Source organism: Lissotriton vulgaris, unplaced genomic scaffold, assembly GCF_964263255.1.
Source record: "Lissotriton vulgaris unplaced genomic scaffold, aLisVul1.2 SCAFFOLD_1049, whole genome shotgun sequence".
Taxonomy (NCBI): Eukaryota; Metazoa; Chordata; class Amphibia; order Caudata; family Salamandridae; genus Lissotriton; species Lissotriton vulgaris.
The window spans coordinates 517,656-538,441 of record NW_028250089.1 but is presented as its reverse complement, the minus strand read 5'-3'; the positions used below and the strand labels follow the sequence as shown (position 1 = coordinate 538,441).

Genomic DNA, 20,786 nt, shown 5'->3' with positions numbered 1-20,786 from the left:
CTATACCTCCTGTACTTTGGATGCTGTGCTGGATTTTGTTTTTGCTGGTTTAGATGCTTTGGGCACTTTGCCACTGTTGATCAGTGTCAAAGTGCAAGTGCTCCCCATGTAAATGGTGTTTACAATTGGTTCTCCCTGAATGGCATATTTGATTTACTGGTAAACCCCTAGTAAAGTGCACTGAGTGTGCAAGGACCTGTAAATCAAATGCTTCTGGTAGGTCTGCAGCTCTGATTGTGCCACCCACACGCGTAGCCCTGAATACGTAACTCAGACCTGCCACTGCAGGGTCTGTGCACCATTTGTAAATAGCCATGTCGACCAGACAAGTGCACCCACCGTCCCTTTTCTTACATATAAGTCACCCAAATGGTAGGCCCAAGGTACCCCCATGGTCAGGGTGCACTGTATGTGAAAGGTAGGACATGTACTGGTGTCTGTGACATGTCCTGATAGTGAAATACAGCCACTATTGAAAGGCAATCTGCCTCATGGGATAGAATGGGAAATACTTTGTAACATCTTACAAGTATAACTTCCCACTGGGGCAAGATAGAGAAATAACGTTTAGGATAGCTAAACTCAGAATTTATTAACACATTGTTGGACTTGGCCCTTTTTGCAGGGTCGTCCCTAAACTTTTTTTGCCTTCCTCCTAGCCTTTTTGCTGACATGGTGTTGGTGGTTTTAGGACTCTGGGCACTTTAGCGCTGTAGTTCAGTGTAAAGTGCATGTGCTCTCTGCCCTCAATAGGCTAACATTGGGAACTCCCCCCTTATGGGATAACTCCTACATGGAATAAAATAAGTATGTCATGTTTTGTGTGACTGGAATGTAAATAATAAATGCTGCACAATGGTGTGTGCAGATGTACTTGCCGTTTGCCGTTTGCCGTTTCTGTGTGCTTTGTGCCTGCCTGCCTGCCTGATGTGGATTGCATGGCTATTTCTAGAAGTGACTGGGGCTGGGGAGGCGTGTGCGACTTCAGGGAGGGCAGGGTCAGGCTGAATGGGAGATCTGCAATTGGAGTAGTGGGAGGAGAAACCCCTTGTCCCTGAATAGGTCTGGACCTGCCCTGTGCAATGCTATCTCTGCCCCTACTAACCCCCCTCCCAGTGCCAGTTGGGACTGGAGCTTCCAGGACCCTTCCAGAAGCTTCTGCCCCCTTCTAGACGCAGGGCAGAAGGGTGTATAAATACAGGGACTGTGACCCCATGTGAGTTGTTGTACTTGTGCTGACTTGGAGGGGACACGCTGCTAGGTGGAACTGCCGCGGGACCCTGCGTGCTGGCCCCTATGCGCAACTTTGCCCCTCTATCGTCTACTGGACTGGGAAGGAGCTGCTCTGGAGCCAGGGCTGCTGAACTTCAGGATTGCCATCCGCACTGTGTTTGACTGTCCCAAGGGATTGCTACTCTTTTGGGGAAGAGCTGCCCTGTAGTCTGCTGACCTTGGCCCAACCATACTTGCTTCCCTCGTGCCTCGTGAGCACTATATATCAATTCCCTAAGGAGAAGGCACGTGGATCCTGCAGCACTGTACTGCCACAGCGCTACGAGGGAATCCCCGTGTGTGAGATCCCCCCCTGCCTGTTTGCCTAGTCGTGGGAGCCCACCCCGCGTGCTGCCAGGGAGAGCTGCCTATTTAAAAATACAGCAGGAGCCTACCCCGCATATTTGCAGCCTGTCGTGGGTGCCCACCAGCATGTAGATGCTATTTTCTTTTTTGAAACTAGCAGGAGCCCACCTTGCGTTGGTGATATTTAAAACGAAGGAACCGGAGCCCACCCTGCACTTCGTAGCCGGAGAGAGGAGCAAGGAAGAAAAGAAAACGGAGGACAGGCACCCGCGTCTCACTGTGGGCGGGGCCTGCCAAGTCGAAGCCTCATGGGCTCCGTTTCCTCCTCCCCCTGCCTCGGGGGAAGCCGCCCGGAGCCACGCAGGCTACCTGTCAAAAGTCACGGGTCCCAGGAGGGGGCCTGGGTGAAGTCAGCAAAAAGTTCAGAGAACCCACATTGAGGAGCCTGGAGACCTGAGGAGCCGATGGAGGGAGAGTCCCGCGTAGGGAATCCTGGTGAGTGGGGCTGCGTGTTCAGTCGGGGGCCGGCCAAGGCACATTGTCAGTGCCTCAGGCCCCTAGGGCCCAGGGAGGGGCCACGCCGACAATCCCTTTATTGGCCAGGCAGCTGCCATTGTGGCAGTGGGCAGCTGCCCTTTATCCCTTTTCTGTGTGGGGCTCCGACTGCACAGCGGTGCTGCAGTTGCGGGTGGCTGCACCGATTGGGATCAATACTTGGATGAAGGAGCCTGGAGTGGGGGTGGGGGCTGCCCATAGAGCACCGACAATGCTCTGACCTGGTGGACTATTCAGCGGCGCCGCAGTTGCGTGCAGCTGCAATGCTATTGGCAAGGTCTATTTCTTTATTTAGAGTCCCCGAGGGGGACTCCAGCATGGGCGGTGACAGGGTCCTCTCGACTACACATTGGTGCCGCAGGTGCGGGCCGCTGCAAAGTTTGAGGCACTTTTTCTTGCTTTAGTGGCCCCGGAGTGGGGCTCGTCATTAGTGCCAGTGTCTTTTGGGCTGGATAGCGGCGCCGCAGTTGCGGGCTGCTGCAACGTTTTTCTCTTCTTGTGGGCACCATCTTCTTTTCAGGTTCCCAGAGTGGGGCTCCGACTGCACACTGTTAGCGCCACATACTTTTGAGTCCCAGAGGGGGGCTCACATTGGTCACAGCTGCACCGCAGGAGTGGGCAGCGCAACATTGGGCATTCTTTTACTTCAGAGCCCTGGAGTCTTGTCCAGTGCTTACCTCTTTTTCCAATATAGTGGGTCCCCAGTGCAGACAGTGGCGCCAGAGATGCTTTTACTTTCGTGGGCCTGACTCTTCCTCTGCTGTTCCGCTATTACGGGCAGCTGCAACGTGGGAGGAACTTTTCCTTTCCTTGAGTGTCCCAGAGTAGGGACTCCCCAGGCACAGTGGCACCAGAGGTTAATCTGCAATGAGGGGGGCATGGCTCTTTGGAATGCCAGGTGGTGTCTCTGCCTTATGGTGATCATCCACTGAGTGCACTCGATAGGTAGTTAGCCTCCATACACTACTGATTGTGGTTATACTAATGTCATACTATGATGCTTGCCAAATGTGATTTACACCCCATGATTGCAGTATAATGTATTTCTATGCCTAATGAGTATGCATTATATGTTTATCTTTTGCATATAGTGTTTATGCTAATGTGGTGATGCTACGTTTATGAGCCTGCCAGTAGGTACATTAATTACTGATGGTCTTGCATTGACATTTTATGCCCTATGAGACGTTATGATTATGCCTAATGCTAATGTGCATGCCTATTATCTGGTTATGGGGTTTTAGGTTCTTGCCTGGTCTAAATGTGATTTATGCCTATCGTGAAATAGTGCTAGGTTCATCCATTTACCAGTAGCTACTGGCTGTTATTACTGGTTGTTTTACATTTATTCTATGTGCTTTTGATCGTTCTGGCAGCGAGCCGATTGGCGCTGCCTTGTACATAATCCCCTGTAAATTGCTACCTGGTGCCAGTTGGCACAGTGTATATATGTACGTGATTGCATTCTAATGTCTTTTTATAATACAAAGGCTATTCTTATATAACCTTGTGTGGAGTCTCTTTCGTAGTGTGCCTAGTGTGTTGCCGCTGTGTGTGTGTGTGTGTTGTGCAAAAGCTGTACACATTGCCTCTGGGATAAGCCTGACTGCTCATGCCAAGCTACCAAGGGGGTGAACAGGGGTAATCCTCAGGGTGTAGCTCCTTCGCCCTGACTAGAACGGGGTTCCTGCCTGGCTCTGGCGCACGCCCTAGCCGACCGGGAAACCCCGTTTCTAACACACATATTTTAGCAAAGATGGTTTTTAAATTGTGTGTTTGAAAATGCCACTCTTAGAAATGAGGCATTTTCTTGTTTAACCATTCTGTGTGCCTCTGCCTGTTTTTGTATTGACTGTCTGGTTTTGAAGTGGTAAGGGCTGGAGATGTGCATTCACTATAGACCGCCATAGGTGGGTTGAGGTTTGCCTGTCCTTTCCTGGATGACTCAGAGCAGAACTGAATGGAGCTTGGCTGCATTTAGAATAGTGGGAGGAGATTTCCTTGCACTTGAATAGGGCCTGTTTCCCTGGCACAATGCTGTCTACACTCCCTGTGGTCATACTGCACCAGTGAGGACAGAACTGGTTTGGATTGGAAGAGAACAAAGACATTTTGGGTATTAGTATTAGACCTAAAACCCTAGATCTTTAGATTACTTTTGGACTCAAGAGCAACCTTTGCCAAGGAGGACAGCTGAAGAGCTGTGAGGAGGAGTACTGCCCCTTTGGTGTGTTCTGTGTGGGGTTGGCCTGCAGTTGCTGATTCTGCCAAAGAGAGGACACAGACTAGAACTTTGCTTTGTACCTGCTTAAAGAAGATCTCCAGGGGCCTGTGCGTGCTGGCCTCCTGTTCCGAAGTTTCACGGACCCAAATACTTCACCTTCGGATCCCTTGAACTCTCTTGCTGAGAGTTCCGATCTGCTAGGGGGGCTATTCCAGGTTTGGGACTCTGGAGGTTGTTCCTGCTGTTTGGAGCTGGAAGAAACATAAGAGTAGCTAGAAAACCTGTCTTCGAAGCTGTCAGCAATGCTGCTGAGATGCTGCAACTTGCACCGAGGCCCAGGGCACATCTCGTGAAGTTAACAATGCACCACACCGCCGGCCTGCACCGCAGCTCCGATGCCCTCCAATGCCTGCCGATGCCTGCAGTTATCTGTCATGCACGACGCCAGCGCTCGCACTGACTTAGTTATCGTCAGCGTCTGCATCCTCTTATCACACCGCCGATGACCACGGAGGGGACTCCATGAACTCACCAACTTCACATTGTCACTGGAACCAAAGCCTTACTGCTGACGCAAATGTCTTCCCCTGTCCTGGACACAACCTGCCGCCTCCTCGCAGACAGGATGCCTTGCCTCCCCCGTGTCAGCCAGGAAGCCGGCCACAACTTCAGCACTGCTGCCTCACCTCCAAAACACCCTGCATTGTCAAAGAATTCATTTCCAAGGTACTGTTTGCTTTTGTGTCAATGTGACCCCATGCCCGACTCCGGGCTCATCGTGGTCGGCGTCGTACTTTGGATTTATTGCTGTTATGATGTTGTAATAGCCCCAGGTGGAGCTATTTGTTTTCTACAAGCTTTATTTTTGCAATAACTGTCTCAAAATCATATGTTAATTCCTATAGTTGAATTGATGTTGTTTTTGTCTTGTTGAGTTAAATAAAGATACTTTCGTTTCCCATAACTGGTGTGGTGTGCATTTGTGTTTGTTATCACTGAATTACTGTGTGTTTTGAGTACAAATATTTTACGCATTGCCTTTGGAATATGTCTGTCTGGTCGAGACAAGCTACCCAGGGGGTGAGCAGGGGTTATCTAAAATGTGTATCCCCCTTACCCTACTAGAAGCAAGGGTCCTTATTTGGACAAAGGTACCTACCTCTGCCAACTAGAGCCCCTCATTTCTAACACTGAGTGATTCATTATTATAGATACCTGCCAGGGAATGGGACCCATTATTTTGAGTCTTGTCTCAAAATGTCTGTGTCTGTTTCAAAACTAATATGCTATTTGTATGTACGAGAATGTTCTAAAGCTCAATCCTTCTACAGTTCATTATTTTGGAGACAGACAGTAAGTATTGAAACTATAGACTTTAGCCCTATGGTGGGAGAAATGGGCATCCAGTAAAAATGGGCATTGCCCTGTGTGCCAACCTTATGGTTCCCCCATTCAGGTGCATGTGACTCACATAGGTTCCAATGGCGGAGCCTCAAATGGCTCTGCCTGTGTCGAAAAGCTTTACTTCTTGGCCCATCTGTCATTGAGCTTCCAGGTCAAATGACAGGCAGGCAGGGAGGAAGGGAGTCCCTTCTTTTCCCTAGCAAGGTCAATCTGTAGAGCCAGAAAAGGAAAAACTTACAATAGCACCAACATGCAGTGACAAAACTCCTGTGCATAGGTTTTTGCAGACTCCTGCTGAGGTTGGCAAAAAGCATGGAATATCTTGGTATTGTTATTCCTAATTAATATCATATTTTTATTTCTTGTGTATATTTGTATATATATATATATATATATATATATATATATATATATATATATATTTGCAGCACATTAAGTAGAAGTCGATAATCAGCTCAATAAATACTTACTATTCATTTTTACTTCGCTCATTAAGAAGGGCCCACCAAAGATGAATCCAATTTCGTCTCCATGATCTGCTTTCACAAACTTTGGTCTGAGGTCGTCATGCACACTTGCGCGGTGTTGAAACTCGTACATGTAGACTGGATGCCCGCTCTCTAAACAAATAAAAAGAAGTGGTAGGAAAAAGAAAAAAAAATCTGTGCCATGCAAAATAAACCTGTTAATGATTTTGGCACTGCATTTATTAAATGTGTAAAACAGCATAAAAAGTACACATTGAGAAGCTGCCAGTGCTTTGTTCTTAGAGTATTCTTTCATCCACTACCCAAAACTCTCTTCCCCTTTCTCTCACTCTTCGAGGTCCTTGTTTTTTGTTTGATATTTAAACAACCAGGTAGTAAAGCAGAAACATTCTGCTAACAACAGTGTGAGACATGCTGGTCTGGATCCATTTGTTGCAATGGCAGGGTCACCACCTTGCACCCCCTAGGGCCAGTTATAAAGCTTGAGGAAGAAAATGTTTTCTTCCGCCAGCCTGGCATTGCTGTCCGTGAACACTTCATGCCTATTGGGCTGCTATTCCCAAACACTGTTGGATATGGTTGTGCAAGTGCTGTCCCGGAGGAAGCACAAGCCAACCTCTCCCAAGCTGTTACAGATGGGAGAGATGCAGAAAAGCTTGATCCATTATATCCTGGTCATGACCGACTTGTTGGGCAGAGCTGTTTCCTCAATGGTAGCCCTGAGGCGCAAAGCCTGGCTGAGAAGTACTGGCTTCTTGGGGGCTGTCCAAGCTTCCCTTATGGATATGCCCTTCGATGACACTTGTCTCTTCAGAGACAAGGCAGACTCGGTGCTGGACCACTTTAAGGACTCACAAGCTATGACCAAGTCCTTGGGCCTCTCGGCTTCCCCAAGTCATCATCCTCGGTCTGCTTTTCGCTCGTTTCATGGCTATGGCAGGGGTTTTTAACCACACCAGTGCTATCCCAGCCATGAGTTGCGCAAGCTTCCCAGCCTCTGCATGGATGAGCGTGTGGTTCCTACTGGCCTCGTGGGTTGGGTAGCCAGCGGTCTAGTCAAGCAACCAGCCCCTGGCTGCTGCAGCCTCCAAGCCTTCCTAATCTTGCCCTTTTAGCTCATGGGCATCCAGTTGGTGGCAGAATTCGCCATCACCTCCACCACTGGCAGTTCATAACATTAGACAGGTGGGTTTTTCAGATCGTTTGCAGGGGCTACTCCTTCCCCTACAAGATCAATTCTACCTCCATGCCTATATTTTATGACTGGCTGACAGAGGATCTTTTGTCCTTGCTCTGCAAGGAAGACATGGCTTTGACCAAGGGAGCCATAGAGAGGATTATGGGGCTAAATATAGGCTGTGGTTGTTGTACTTGCTACTCTCTGGTCCCCAAAAAGGTCAAGGGCCTTAGTCTTATCCTAAACCTCCAAGCTCTTAACCTCTTCCTCAAAAAGGAGAAATTCATTATGCTCATGCTAGCTCAGGTCTTTTCTACCTTGGATCCAGAAGACTGGATGGGAGCGTTGGATTTGCAGGATGCTTTTTTCCATATCCCAGTCCTGCCTGATCACCTGCGTTGTCTGCGGTTCACAGTAAGCCATGAGCATGACTGTGTCCCCTATTACCCTTACCAGCACCCCTCAGGTGTTCACAAAAGTATTTTCGGTGGTTGCAGCTCATCTGTGGAGTCAGCCTTCGGCTATCTCGGGGACTGGCTGTTGAAGACGGCCTTGGCCCAGGCTGTTGTCTCCCACTTCCAGACTAAGGCGGATATCCTTCTTTCGTTGGGGTTCACTATCAATGTGCCGTAGTCACGCCTGACTCCCTCTTAGACACTCCCTTTCATCAGAGCTGTTATGGACACAGTGCAGTTTTGGGCCTATCCTCCCAATTCCGAGATATTTAGGCTATGATACCGATGTTTCAGCCTCCCTCCTGGATTGTGGTGAGACTGACTCAGAGGTGCTCAGCCTCATGGCCTCCTGCATCCTGCTGGTCACACATGTCAGATGACATATGCAGGCATTACAGTGGGACCTGAAGTTCCAGTGGGTGTAGCATCAGGAGAATCTATCTGATCTGGCCAGACCTTGGAAGGGACTGAGAAGAATTTGCACTGGAGGCTAACAAACTGCGATTGGATCAGCGGCTGACCCCTCTCCCTTCCCCAACCAGATCTAACAGTAGTGACAGGTGTAACACTGCTTGGATGGGGCAGCCATTTGGGAGAGGTGGAGGCATCAGAGGAATCGGGTCTCTTGAAAGCCTTTCTACCCTCCATCAAGGGAAGGCTGGCACAGGTGTTTATGGGCAACACCACCGCCTTGTGGCACTGCAACAAACAGGGCCGGAGGGGTTGTGGACCCTTTGTAAAGAGGGCTTGTGTCTATGGACATGGCTGAAACAGTAGGGCATTTCCCTGGTGGTTCAACACCTGGCAGGTTGCCTGAACGCCAGGGCGGATAAACTAAGCCGTGGATGCCTAGCGAATCACGAATGGCATCTCCAACTGGAGGTGCGGCAATGTCTCTTTCAGCAGTGGGCAGAACCTTGGTTAGATCTGTTTGCCTCTGCAGAAAGTGTGCAATGTCAGCTGTTTTGTGCACCACTGTCTCCAAGGTGGCACTCGTTCAGAGACACCTTTAATCTTGAGTGGAGCTTAGGCCTCCTATACGCCTTTCTGCCCATATCACTCCGTCCAGGAGTTTTCAAGATCAGGAATGACCGGGCCCAGGTCATTCTTGTGTCTCTGGACTGGGCACTGAGCCTCTGGTATCCTGAGCTACTGAGCATAGCCACTGATCCTCCGATCAGGATGCCCCTTTGACAGAATCTTCTGTCGCAGCAGCAGCATAGGGTTATTTCACCAGAACCTGTCAAGTCTCTGTCTTCTTTTGTGGAGATTGTGTGGTGGCACTTCATAGCTTTCGACCTTCCTCCCAAAGTTTGCAATGTTATTCTGGCAGCCAGGCGTCCCTTCACCAAGACAATATATGCCTTCCGTTGAAAGAGATTTGTATCATATTGTACAGAAAAGTCCATTGACCCACTTTCTGACTCCCATTCTGATATTTTTCTTTTTATTATTACCCTTGCCCAACAGGGCTCTGCTTTATTCACTATGAAGGGTTATCTTTCAGCTTGGTCTGCCTTCTTGAGAGCTGCCTGACCAACCATCTTTATTTAAATCCACTACTGTAAACAGATTTTTGAACATATGTTCCCCCTACACCTTTTATTATGCCACAATGGGTCCTTAATTTGGTCCTCAAATTCTTGATGTGTGCTCCTTTCAAGCCTCTTCACAATTGTCACCTCTGTCTGCTAACGAGTAAATGAGCCTTTCTTGTGGCAATTACATGTCCCCGGAGGGTGAGTGAGCTGCAGGTTTTGTCATCCAAGCATCCTTTTTTCTCGATTCCCCCTGACAAACTGGTGATTTGAACTAGGGTCTCTTTATTGCCAAAAGTGATCACACCATTTCATGTGAGCTAATCTGTCACCTTGCCCACCTTCTATGTTCGTCCACATACTTTCAAAGAAGTGAAGGTATTCAACAGTCTGGAACCAAAAAGAGGGTTGTTGTTCTACCTTGACTGTGCACAATAGTGCTAGGCGGATGACTAAATCTTCGTGGGTCGGGCAGTGCTGAAGTGCACCATTTTTCGATGGGTCATACTCTGCATCAATATCTGCTGTGTATTGGCAAAGAAGCAGTCTCTCAAAGGCTTACAAGCTCATTCCACCAGAGCTAAAGCTGCGATCAATGAATTAGCAAGCAGATTTCTGGTCCTGGATTTCTATGCAGGCAGCAAAGTGGGCTTCCCTACACACGTTTACTAAACATTATTGCCTTGACTCTCAGGTCCGCAGGAATGGGCACTTCACCCATTTGGTCCTGCAGGATTTCCTAATGTAAATTTGTCTGCAGACCCTCGTCCGGGGTTGGTATTGCTTGGGTATGTATTCAAAAGTAAGGAATCTGCGGCTAGTTTGGACACACCATTGTCGATGTACTTCATGGCTCCACACTTCTGGAGTGGAAAGGTGTGAAAAGGTAACTGATGTCAGCGTGCCCGGGGGGGGCGCCAATATAGGTAGAGCAACATCACTCTGGCGTGGACTAAGCCAATGACGGATGAGGAGCTGATTGGCTTCCAGACCCAGCCTGATGCCTGGGAAATGGAAAGTTAAGGAGTCTGCGGTTAGATATAGTCTCTACCAGATAAGGCATTAGCAAAGGAAAGTAACTTGTTCTCTAGTTTAGGTGCTTAGTGGCAAAAGTTGTCTTGTTGCCTGTGGTTACGTTTGGCCACTTTTACGAAATATAGAGTGGAATTACTAGTATTACCGCAGTTTACCCTACTGTTTCTGTCAGAGGGCAACTCAAAAGTAGATCTGACTTGTGGTGAGGATCACCCACCTCGTAAACCCACAATTAAGCATGGGTTAGGTCACTCAGCAACAATAGGATATGCTCAATAACTGACACATCTCCCAAGTTAGGTAAAATGTATGGGCAAAAGCTGCAATATCAACTCTTGCAGCTGTTAAGGGCACCCAAGTGTGGTTGGGCTTTTGTAGCGGTGGGGTGCCATGGTATGGAGCTACTTTAATTAATACTATGGTGCAGTGGATCTCTTGAGTAGCTAGTGAGCACTTCTCAAAGCCCCTTGGTCACTGAGGCAAAGATTTTGTATCACTGCCCTCAAACTACAGCCAGCATGCCCAGCGGGCCACTCAAGTTCCATACAAGAGGTAAAGTATGTCTACTCATAGGCACAGAATTCTCACACACACAGTCCACCCATAGCCATGACGTTTACTGGTAGAGTGTTTATCATTGCCAATGTGAAGCAACTGACCAGTTATCCACAACTCTACTATGGTAGTCCACGCAAGGCTGCCAAGGTACAATTACAGTAGACATATTGCCAGATGCCCTCGGCACACTGGTCCCTGATCAGCACGGAAAATGTAACTCGCCCAACAGCACAGCTACCCTCTACGAGGACCACACGGTCAATGCCACTTACAGGATACAGTCATATTCTACCTCACCGCACCTCTCAGTACCTGGCAGTGGTGCAGACTTCCAGGGGTATCCGAAGAGGCCCGTCCTGACTACTATACGGAACCTCTCCATCCAACCACGCTGCTTCCCGGACGAACAGCAGCCTCCGGGACACAAGGAGAGCACATGTTTAAATGATGATCCCCAGGATCACTCAGGGCGCTGGCACAGCAGCCACGTGCTTTCCGGCACGTCGGTGGCAGCAGGCGGCACCCCAACAAAAAAGGGACTCCTGTACTCAGCAACAGAACTTGGCCATGCCCAGACCATGGCCATTATGCCCCTCATGTCCTCCAATGACCAGGGGACGCAGATGTCTACCTGATGGGGACTTGACTCTTCCGGATCCCCATTGCAGCAACCACATGGTCTCCACTCGCCGGTTCACTGCAGTGACAGCCGGCAGCTCCCCAGCAGAAGACTGAACATGCCCAACAACAGGCCTGGCACCGCCTAGACAGTGCCCAGCTCAGCCCATCCTTTCGCATCCCATATGGCTTCCCAATGTCATAAGCTGCCCCCTGCTCACTAAATTCGCCTCTGCCACTGCTGTATGCATTCTGTAGTCACTGCAGGTACGCCATGCTTAGTGATCTCTAGCAACACTACTGTTGATAGATTAAAACCCCTGGTTCAAGGAGCCACATCAGTGCGGCCATTTTGGATCAGGTCACTCTGGCACTCCCCCAGGGTAAGCAATGATTTCAACAGTTAAGGATCAGGTGGGTGTCCTGACATGAATGCAGTATTGTGATATCTCTGTCACCTTTAGGGATCCTATCATTACGGGAGTCCAGTGGGTCCCTGAGGAGGGCATTGTTAGGAATTGTCTAATAATAATAGGCAAAGAGTAAAGACGTAGGGGACCAGCGGCTCTTGGAGGGAGTGCTGCATGGCGGTGGGGTGGGGCAGGGGAGGGGCAGGGTGGGTGGTAGTAAACCATGGAATATGGCTGCACGGAGGTAAGTACATAAATAAATAAACAAAATGAATTACATTGCTCACGCTGCAGCACCAAATGGCAATGCAGCATGTGCAATGTAATTCATTTTGTTTATTTATTAATGTACTTACCACAGTTAGGCCGTATTCAGTGGTTTACTACCCCCACCGCTTCACCGCCCCACAGAACTCTACTGGGGGGATGTTGCTAATTATTATTTTGGTGTCCTTTCGGTACTTTGTCTATTAATGGGAGGCCTTCACATTTGTATACAGATGTATTCATATGGATTTTAATATTCATATCGCGTTTTCTTTTTTGATACTAAAAAATACTGGAATTTAGGCATCAATTTAGACATCACTGCACAGTAAAGACAAATTTGCCGTTGATTAAATTTGTTTAAAAAACAATGTTATTGCTCGATCAGGGCCAGAGGGAAAACAGCCAAAGCAAAATGAGCAATGACCAGCTGTTTCTATTGTTCATGAGTGCGAAGTGTAAATCACAGCTGACGATCACTAACGTGAGGAAGGAGCTAAAAGTCTCCCAAACCTCAGAAGCAGTTTTTAAAATGTTGTAGAGCTTACAAATGGTCTTACAACTCACCTCTGTGGAGTTTGGCAATTTTCACAGCTGGGAAGACAAATACCGCATCTGCAAGTGCTTCAGTAAAGCCGTTTCTAATCTGCTGACGGTCTGTTGCATCTCCTATGTACTCATCCAAAAGTATTAGGGTGTGTTCATGCGGCAAACCCTAGAAAGCACAAGTGAGCAAGTTAAGACATGACATTTCTGCAAGCGGCTTCTCAAAGAGGCGCTAGACACCATTGTTCAGATCGCAGGCGGGCCAGTGAGAAAACTACCCTCACACAACATGTGCAAGACGCTTAAGGAAGGCTTGGGTTAAAGTTGAATCCTAACCTACGGGTCTATTAGAATGTCGGGTGGATTGCCACCGCCTGCATGGTGGTGGCGATCCGCCCGACATTCTCCTCTGCCCGCATTCCATTTTCCTTCGCCACATTAGTATGGCGGGTGGACCCCGGCAGACTGGAAGACTGTCCGCCGTTTTTCCCCAGGTTGACCAGTCGACCAGGCGGAAAAGGGCCTGTATATGGTGGCGGTGTCTGAAAGAAACTGACGTCCATATTACTATACATGCGGTGATGTGCCTTTCCATGGCGGGAAAGGCATGCGGTTTCTGCATGTGGGGGCCCGTAGTGGGCTCCCAGGGTATTGGGGGGTGCACAACGTGGCGGCACCGCGCGGTGCCTACCACGTTGTTCCTGCAAATGCACTCAGTGCAGCCACAGCATTGTGGCGGGCGGTGTTATGTGCACCGCCTGCCACAATGTTGTGGATGGGGGATGTCACCGCCACCGTGGCGGTGGCATCCTAATTGCCGGTGGGGGACTGCCGCACACTGTCGGCCGGTCCCATCGATTTGTCCGCCCGCCATCCTAATAGGCCCCTTAGTGTTTTGAACAGCGGCTAATATGGAAGACCCGTATGGAAAGAAAACATTTTCAGGCTTGGTTGGAAATTCAAACAGTCATCTCTCAACTCTGTAGCGAGACAGGCCACAGATTGCAGTATTGATGAACATACTGAACTCCATTTTTTTTTATTATGCTTTCATTTGGAACATTGAATATTATTTTAATTTATTATTTGCATAGCGTTAAAATGTTACAGCAATGTACAGGTAGAATTCCCATTCAAGGATTCAGGGATAGCAAAGGTCCAACAGTAGTCATGACTCCCATCTAATGTTCTTACTTGCTACCAAGGAATCTGTCGGCTAATCAAAGACCAGGCTGAATAACTCAGTTTTTAGGACGTTGTCGCAGAACAGATAGCTATGTTCTGCCCCGAAGATCGGGTTTAATGCATTTCCTAGCTTTGGCACTTGAATTTCTAGAGAGCAGTCTCTCCTCTTTTTGTGTATTGAAGGTTTGTTGATCTAGTCGACACAATGTAGCTGTCCAGAAGTTCCTAGATGAGATGCCAGTGTGGTTGTTTCTTGAATATGTTTTATGTACAATTGAGAGAACATGATACTTAATTCTCTTTACACCGGAAGCTCATTAAATCCTGTTAATGCTAGCATGTTTCTGGAGATTTGGCACATTCTAGCTGCATCTTTCCTCAATTACATTTTTGGGGGGAATTTCTTTATAAAACACTTTACAGTATTCCAGCCATGCTGTTACCCAAAACGATTTGTTGAGTAGAGTAAGAGCATAATTTTTTAGGGACAGTCTCAAATTGACACGCTTGACCATGACTTAATAAGGCATGAACGAGACGCGTCGACTTTGAGCGACATTCTTAAGTTTTTTGACTTTTTGTGCTTGTAGGTTGTTGTTGTCATCTCAGATTCTCTAGTCATTTGAATAGCATGGACTTCAGGCATGTTAAACTAAACACGATAATCTCAGTCTTGCTGTATTCAAGAAAAGGAGTTAATTTTGGATCCAGTTGCGAATCTGGGCTTTACCTAATTTAGGTTTTGAGTGTACATTTGAGTGTTGATGCCATACATTTGAAAGTGCATCCTTTGCTGTCCCAGGCCGGGGCTAGTGGGATAAGTGTAAGTGCACCGGGAAGAGTGCTGACCCCTGAGTATTCCATAGGCAGTTCCGGTTTACCAAATAGGCAAACTAGGCACTGGCCTATGGGCCCGACTTCTTTCAGGGGCCCAGTGATAAAGGATCAAAATAATATTAATTGGCTCTTGAAAGAAAATTACAATCAAGCTTTCTTAAAAATTGTTTCCAAAAGATAGAAAAAGATTAATCAACTCAATGAAAGAACCATTTCCAAACAAATGATCACAGAAAAGCATGCACGGCAGGGAGCGACAAAAGGCAGTCAAACTGAGTGTGGGTTGATCATCAAAACTTGATTTTGGGTTGATCAGGAAAAAATGAACTTCACAACATGGTTCTCTGACTCAGGGCCTGAATGTTAAATCATAAAAATGAAAAGAGATTCCGAAGATAACATGAAAGAATAACAGATGCTTAGGGCCAATTCATAGATTTTTCTATGAGTTGGTTTTACAACTCTTTGCTTATTCGTGAGTTTTTAGGTGTAAGTCATATCTCATTGTAACAGATTTGTTAATTCGATCAAAAGAGAAGAGAACCTAGTGTACTCAAAAGGAAGCCCGAGCAAAGAGAACGTAGAAGACACCAGGGAAATATGTGAATAAAGGTCTTGAAATGTCAAGAATATTTTCATTATTTGCCTAATAATTTGTTCAAAGATGGATTCTTTTGCAATTGTGAATGGGTAGTTTGCTTTGTGAAGTTAGCCACTGAGACAGATGTTGAGTTTAAAGATGATGTTGAACAACTCAGTGTTCGTAATGGTAGTTGCATGAATGGTAGGCATGAGGATGAACATTCATTGGAAAGTAATTTAGATACATTTATGAGAGACAACATTTTATGTACGGTGCACAATGCAAAATATATAATTATTGATCTGGTAAAAAAGGATCTAAGACTAACGTAGTGGGATCAATTTTTATGCGCCCTCAAAAAAGTGATAAAAATAAATGACATGGTTGTTGTGGATAACTACAGGTTAAGCATATAATTCTATTCTGCATAAGAGGACATTCCTTGCTATCCACTATGTAAACAGATTAGGAAGTCGACCTAGGAAAATGAAATGTTATTTCTTTGTTTTTAAGTTTGAGTTTATTGAAAACAAGAGAACCGGAAAAAGAAGAAACAATCAAAATGATACAACGATATAGATTATACAATATTAATATAAAATGAGAAAAATATTACAAAGTATCAAGAGAAACATAGGAAAATGTCAATCGAACCATGCATAAGAAAAATCATCGTAAGCACAATAAAACTAAACAAATAACTGGTGATTAGATAACGAAAATGATAAAAGGCATTGGGAGAATCATGGTGGTTTTTGAACCTCATCTGACCTAGATTGGGAGGGATTTGTAGAGGGAGTACCAGAAGATAGATAATTAGCCAAAGGAAGCCAAAGGAGGTCACGTTTGATTGCCAGGGAAATGGAAGAGACATAGTTTGTGTCAAGGCAGTGATGAAAACAAACCGCAATCCACCAAGAGCGAAAAGAAACATTGTTAGCCTGTTTCCAGTTGGAGGTAATGAGATGAAATGTGATAGCTATTAAAAGGTCTATAAGCGTGTAATGTTGTGAAGGTTGAGGGTAGATAGGAGAAAGAGAGCCTAGAAAAATGTTAGTATTTTGGATTTGGGACCAAACAAGTTTCCAAAACTGGAGAATAGGGGGGAAATCAAATAGCGTGTGTTTTAAATCTGCAGAAGGGCATGAGCAAGACCAACAAGTAGAGGGAGCGTCTGAGGAAAAAGTCAACAAAAATAATGGAGTAAATAAGATCCGATTATAAAGAAGAAAAAAAAGGGTTTGTGTGGTAATGGAAGTCTCAGAGGTTTTATGAAGTTTCAACCATAACTTGTCCAAGAGGGGAAGTGACCAATCCTGTGAAAAATCTTTTTCCCAGGCTAGTTCAATCTTAGATTTAGCTCTGTTCATTGAAAATTGGAGAGATTTATAGAGAAAGGAAGCAGAAGGGGAATGATCCAATGCAGATGATATAGATTGAAATGTATTAGATATGTCATTAGCAGTAGGGAGAGATTGAAGATATTGATCAAGAATGGGACAAAGTGAATTATATTGTTAACGGGAAGAAGCAGGTAAGGAAAATTGAGATTGAAGATCAGTGAAGGGAAGAGGTTGATTATGAGAAATAAGTTGAGAAATCCATCTCAGGCCATGGGAATGCCAGGTTTTCCAGAATATGGAACGAATGAGAATCTTAAAGTGTTTATTATGCCAAATAGGCTGTAGATGAATGGAATTAATAGATGGATAAGAGGAGGATAAGAAAGGAATATGAAGCTGTGGTGGAGTGAGTGTAGCGGGCCGGAAAAGCGGGTGAGGAGGCCGTATGTAGTGGGCAATACTGGTCGTTTATTATAGAGTAACAAGATGGAATGTCACAGATGACACAAAGGGAGGCTCCAGGCGATGGACTCCGGTCCGGGTCTTCTGTCTCGCTCGGCGTCTCTCGATACTCCAAGGACGGCTCCGATGACGGGGAGGATCCCAGGAGGACAGAAAGAGAGGAAAAACAAGGGACCGTTAGTCCTATCCTGAACTCAACGCAGTATATACTGTTCACCGTCACCCGGGTAGTGCGAAAGAGGGCGGAAAGAGGCAGTGAGGGTAGGCGGGTACCGGGAGTAAGGAATAAAGGTCGGGAAATAGAGAGGGTGCTGAGGCGGGACGTGAGAGGAATGATTGGGGTTCTTTTGTGAGGTGCTATACACTTATCTTACAGTGCAGGGGTGGTGAGACTATGGAGAAAAAGGGGTTTTTACAGGGACTTTACAGGGACTCCTAGTGAGTAGGGAGAAGGTAGGTTAAAGGCACTCACGCGGTCCGCCGTAACTCTCCAGTGAGTTACGGCCGCTCTCCAGCCACCTCCTTGGGACTCCACCACTCTTCTGTCCACAGTCTTCGTCACACGTCTGCTCTCCTTCTCCGTCTCCAGCCAGAGGGTCCTGCCACGAAACTCCGACGGCGTGTTGTCCTCGATCCTCGTTTTTATCCTGTGCTGGCGCTGCCTCTGGGGCGGGACTTCCGGGGTCAGCGCGATATGGTTCCTCCAAATCAGGTGCTCTGGTTGGTCCCTGCGGGAGAGAGAAGGGTGGGGTTTCGTTGGTAATGGCTGGCGTTCCGAGTCCTGTCGCGGTTATGGCGTTTTGGTTGCATGGTTGAAGTCCGGGTGGAAACGGAGGAGGTATGTGCGGGGGAGGGTGGCCTCCATGCCGGGATCTTTGGGACACCGTCTCACATCTCCTTCCCCTAGCAGTCCTTCTTGTAGTGGAGGGAGAATGAGGGTACCGTGAAAGGTAATCTGCTTTACCCTGATCTGAACCTTTCCGGTGTTTGGTTTGGAAATGGAAGGGTTGTAGGGACAGGAACCAGCGTAGGACCCGGTCGTTCTGACCTTTGTTACGGGCCATCCACTCCAGGGGAGCGTGGTCGGTGTAGAGGACAAAATCTCTGCCCTCTAGGTAGTACCGCAGATTGTCCACTGCCCATTTTATGGCCAAGGCTTCCTTTTCGACCACAGCGTATTGTTTTTCACGGGGAAACAATTTGCGGCTCACATAGAGTATGGGTCGTTCGTTGCCTAAGGCGTCTTTCTGGGATAGCACGGCCCCTAAACCATGATCGGAAGCATCCGTTTGTAGGATGAAGGGCCGCGAATAGTCCGGGGGTACCAAGACAGGACTTGAGGTCAAGGCGTCTTTTAAGTCCGTGAAGGCATGCCACGCTTCGGGAGAGGGGTTTCGTAGCTTCTCATCGGAACGGTTGGCTTTCTTCAGGAGGTCCGTAAGGGCTGCAGCTCTCTGGGAGAAATTGGGCACAAACCACCGATAATACCCGAGAAGTCCTAAAAAGGCTTGAAGGTCTTTTTTTGTTTGGGGAAAGGGAAGAGAGCGGATGGCCACGGTTTTGCTTTCTTGGGGTCTTATCAGGCCACCCCCCAGAAGAAACCCCAGGTATTTGACGGTTTTCGCCGCTAAGGTGGTTTTGGCTGGATTGATGGCGAAGCCGAAGGAGGCCAAGGAGGAGACGACGCTGAACAGATGCCTCAGATGTTGGGGCCAGCTGTCACTGAAGATAATGATGTCGTCTTAATACGCGCCTGCGTATTGTGAATGGGGTCGCAGGACGTGGTTCATGGCCCGCAGAAAAGTGGCTGGGGCGCCATGAAGGCCAAAGGGCATGACTAGGAATTGGTATAACCCCTCAGGTGTGGAAAAGGCAGTCTTCTTTTTGTCTTGTTCCCTGAGGGGTATCTGCCAATACCCTTTGCAGAGATCAAGGGTGGAGATGTACTTTGCGTTTCCAATCCTCTCAATCATCTCGTCCACCCGGGGCAACGTATAGGTGTCAAAGTTAGACACCTTGTTGACCTCCCGAAAATCAATGCAGAAACGGACCGACCCGTCCGGTTTTGGCACAAGAACAATAGGGGAGTTCCATTCGCTGATTGAGGGTTCTATGATTCCCATTTGTAGCATGGCTTCTATCTCCTGACGGATAACACTCCGGCGGGCCTCCGGTACTCTGTAAGATCTCAGGCGGACAACTTTCCCTGGTTCCGTTTCAATTTTATGTTCCGTGACGTTGGTTCGACCCGGAGAAGAGGAGAAGACTTCTTTCAGGGACTCTAGGGTCTGCCGCATTTCCTGGATTTGTACGGGGCTAAGTTCAGAGTCAAGACAAGGGTCGAAAGAGAAGAGGTGGTTGTCACTAGTTCCGGACAGCACCGGACGGGGTACTTCCCATTTTTTTAGTAAGTTCACGTGAATTATCTGGGAGGTGCCCCGTGTGGGGTCCAATTCCACCTCATATGTAACTGGGGTCACTTGCCGAAGGACAGTGTAGGGTCCATGCCACTGTCCCAGCAGCTTTTGGTTGGACGAGGGCATCATGAGGAGCACTAAATCATTAACAGCAAAGACCCGGCTGCGTGTGCCCTTGTCATATTGCTTTTTTTGATTGTCCTGGGCGTTCCCTAGGTTTTGTCTGACTATGTCCCGGATCATGGACAGGTGGGTTTTCAGATTTTCCAGATATTCGGGAAGCGGACGAGTGCGGTCCGGTTCAACTTCCCATGCTTCTCGAGCCATGTCCAGCAGGGTACGAGGTGGACGCCCGTACAGCAATTCATATGGGGAGTAACCGGTGCTGCTCTGTGTTTTACAGCGGATTGCGAATAAGGCCAAAGGAAGCATATCTTCCCATCTTTTAGCTTCTAGGCCTAGGAGCTTTTTCAGAGTCTGCTTCAAGGTGGCGTTGTAACGCTCCACCAATACGTCCGTTTGCGGGTGATACGCTGATGTTCGGATTTGTTTAATCCCCAGTTCCGCACAGACTCGTTTCATAAGAGCAGAAACAAACGGGGTACCCTGGTCGGTCAATATTTCCCGGGGAAACCCAACCCGGGAAAATATAGAGATCAGGGCTTTTGCTATAGTCTGGGTGGTGGGTTGGCGTAGGGGTATGGCCTCCGGAAAGCGGGTGGCATAGTCGACTATGACCAATGCATAGCGACATCCACTCCGGGAGGGCAAGAGGGGTCCAATAATGTCCATCCCTATGCGGCTGAAGGGGACGTCAATGAGAGGGAGGGGTTGTAAAGGGACCCGGGGTGGTCGGTGACGACTGTTTTTCTGGCATACTACGCATTCGCGGCAGTAGGTCTTGATCCTTTGATACACCCCCGGCCAATAGAATTTCTCCAAGACGGCTTGGCTGGTCTTTTCGTCCCCGAAATGACCCCCTAGCAGATGACTGTGGGCCAGGAAGAGGACTTTGTCCTGGAAGGGACCGGGGATAAGTAACTGTGCGTTCTGTTGGGCGCCCCCTTTCCGATATAGCAACCCGTTTTTCTTATAGAAGTAAGGAC

The 20,786-nt window shown here is 47.7% G+C and overlaps 1 protein-coding gene across 1 annotated transcript in view; it reads right to left on the bottom strand.

Annotated features, from left to right (window-relative positions):
- LOC147663375 (cocaine esterase-like) overlaps nt 1–20,786 on the bottom strand; it is a 513,967-nt gene that overhangs the window by 17,332 nt on the left and 475,849 nt on the right. The window contains exons 11-12 of the mRNA XM_086950486.1: nt 12,875–13,022; nt 6,232–6,381 (exon numbers count right to left, since the gene is read on the bottom strand). Of these exons, the coding sequence (XP_086806612.1) occupies nt 6,232–6,381; nt 12,875–13,022 (298 nt within the window). The remainder of the gene's footprint in view (nt 1–6,231; nt 6,382–12,874; nt 13,023–20,786) is intronic.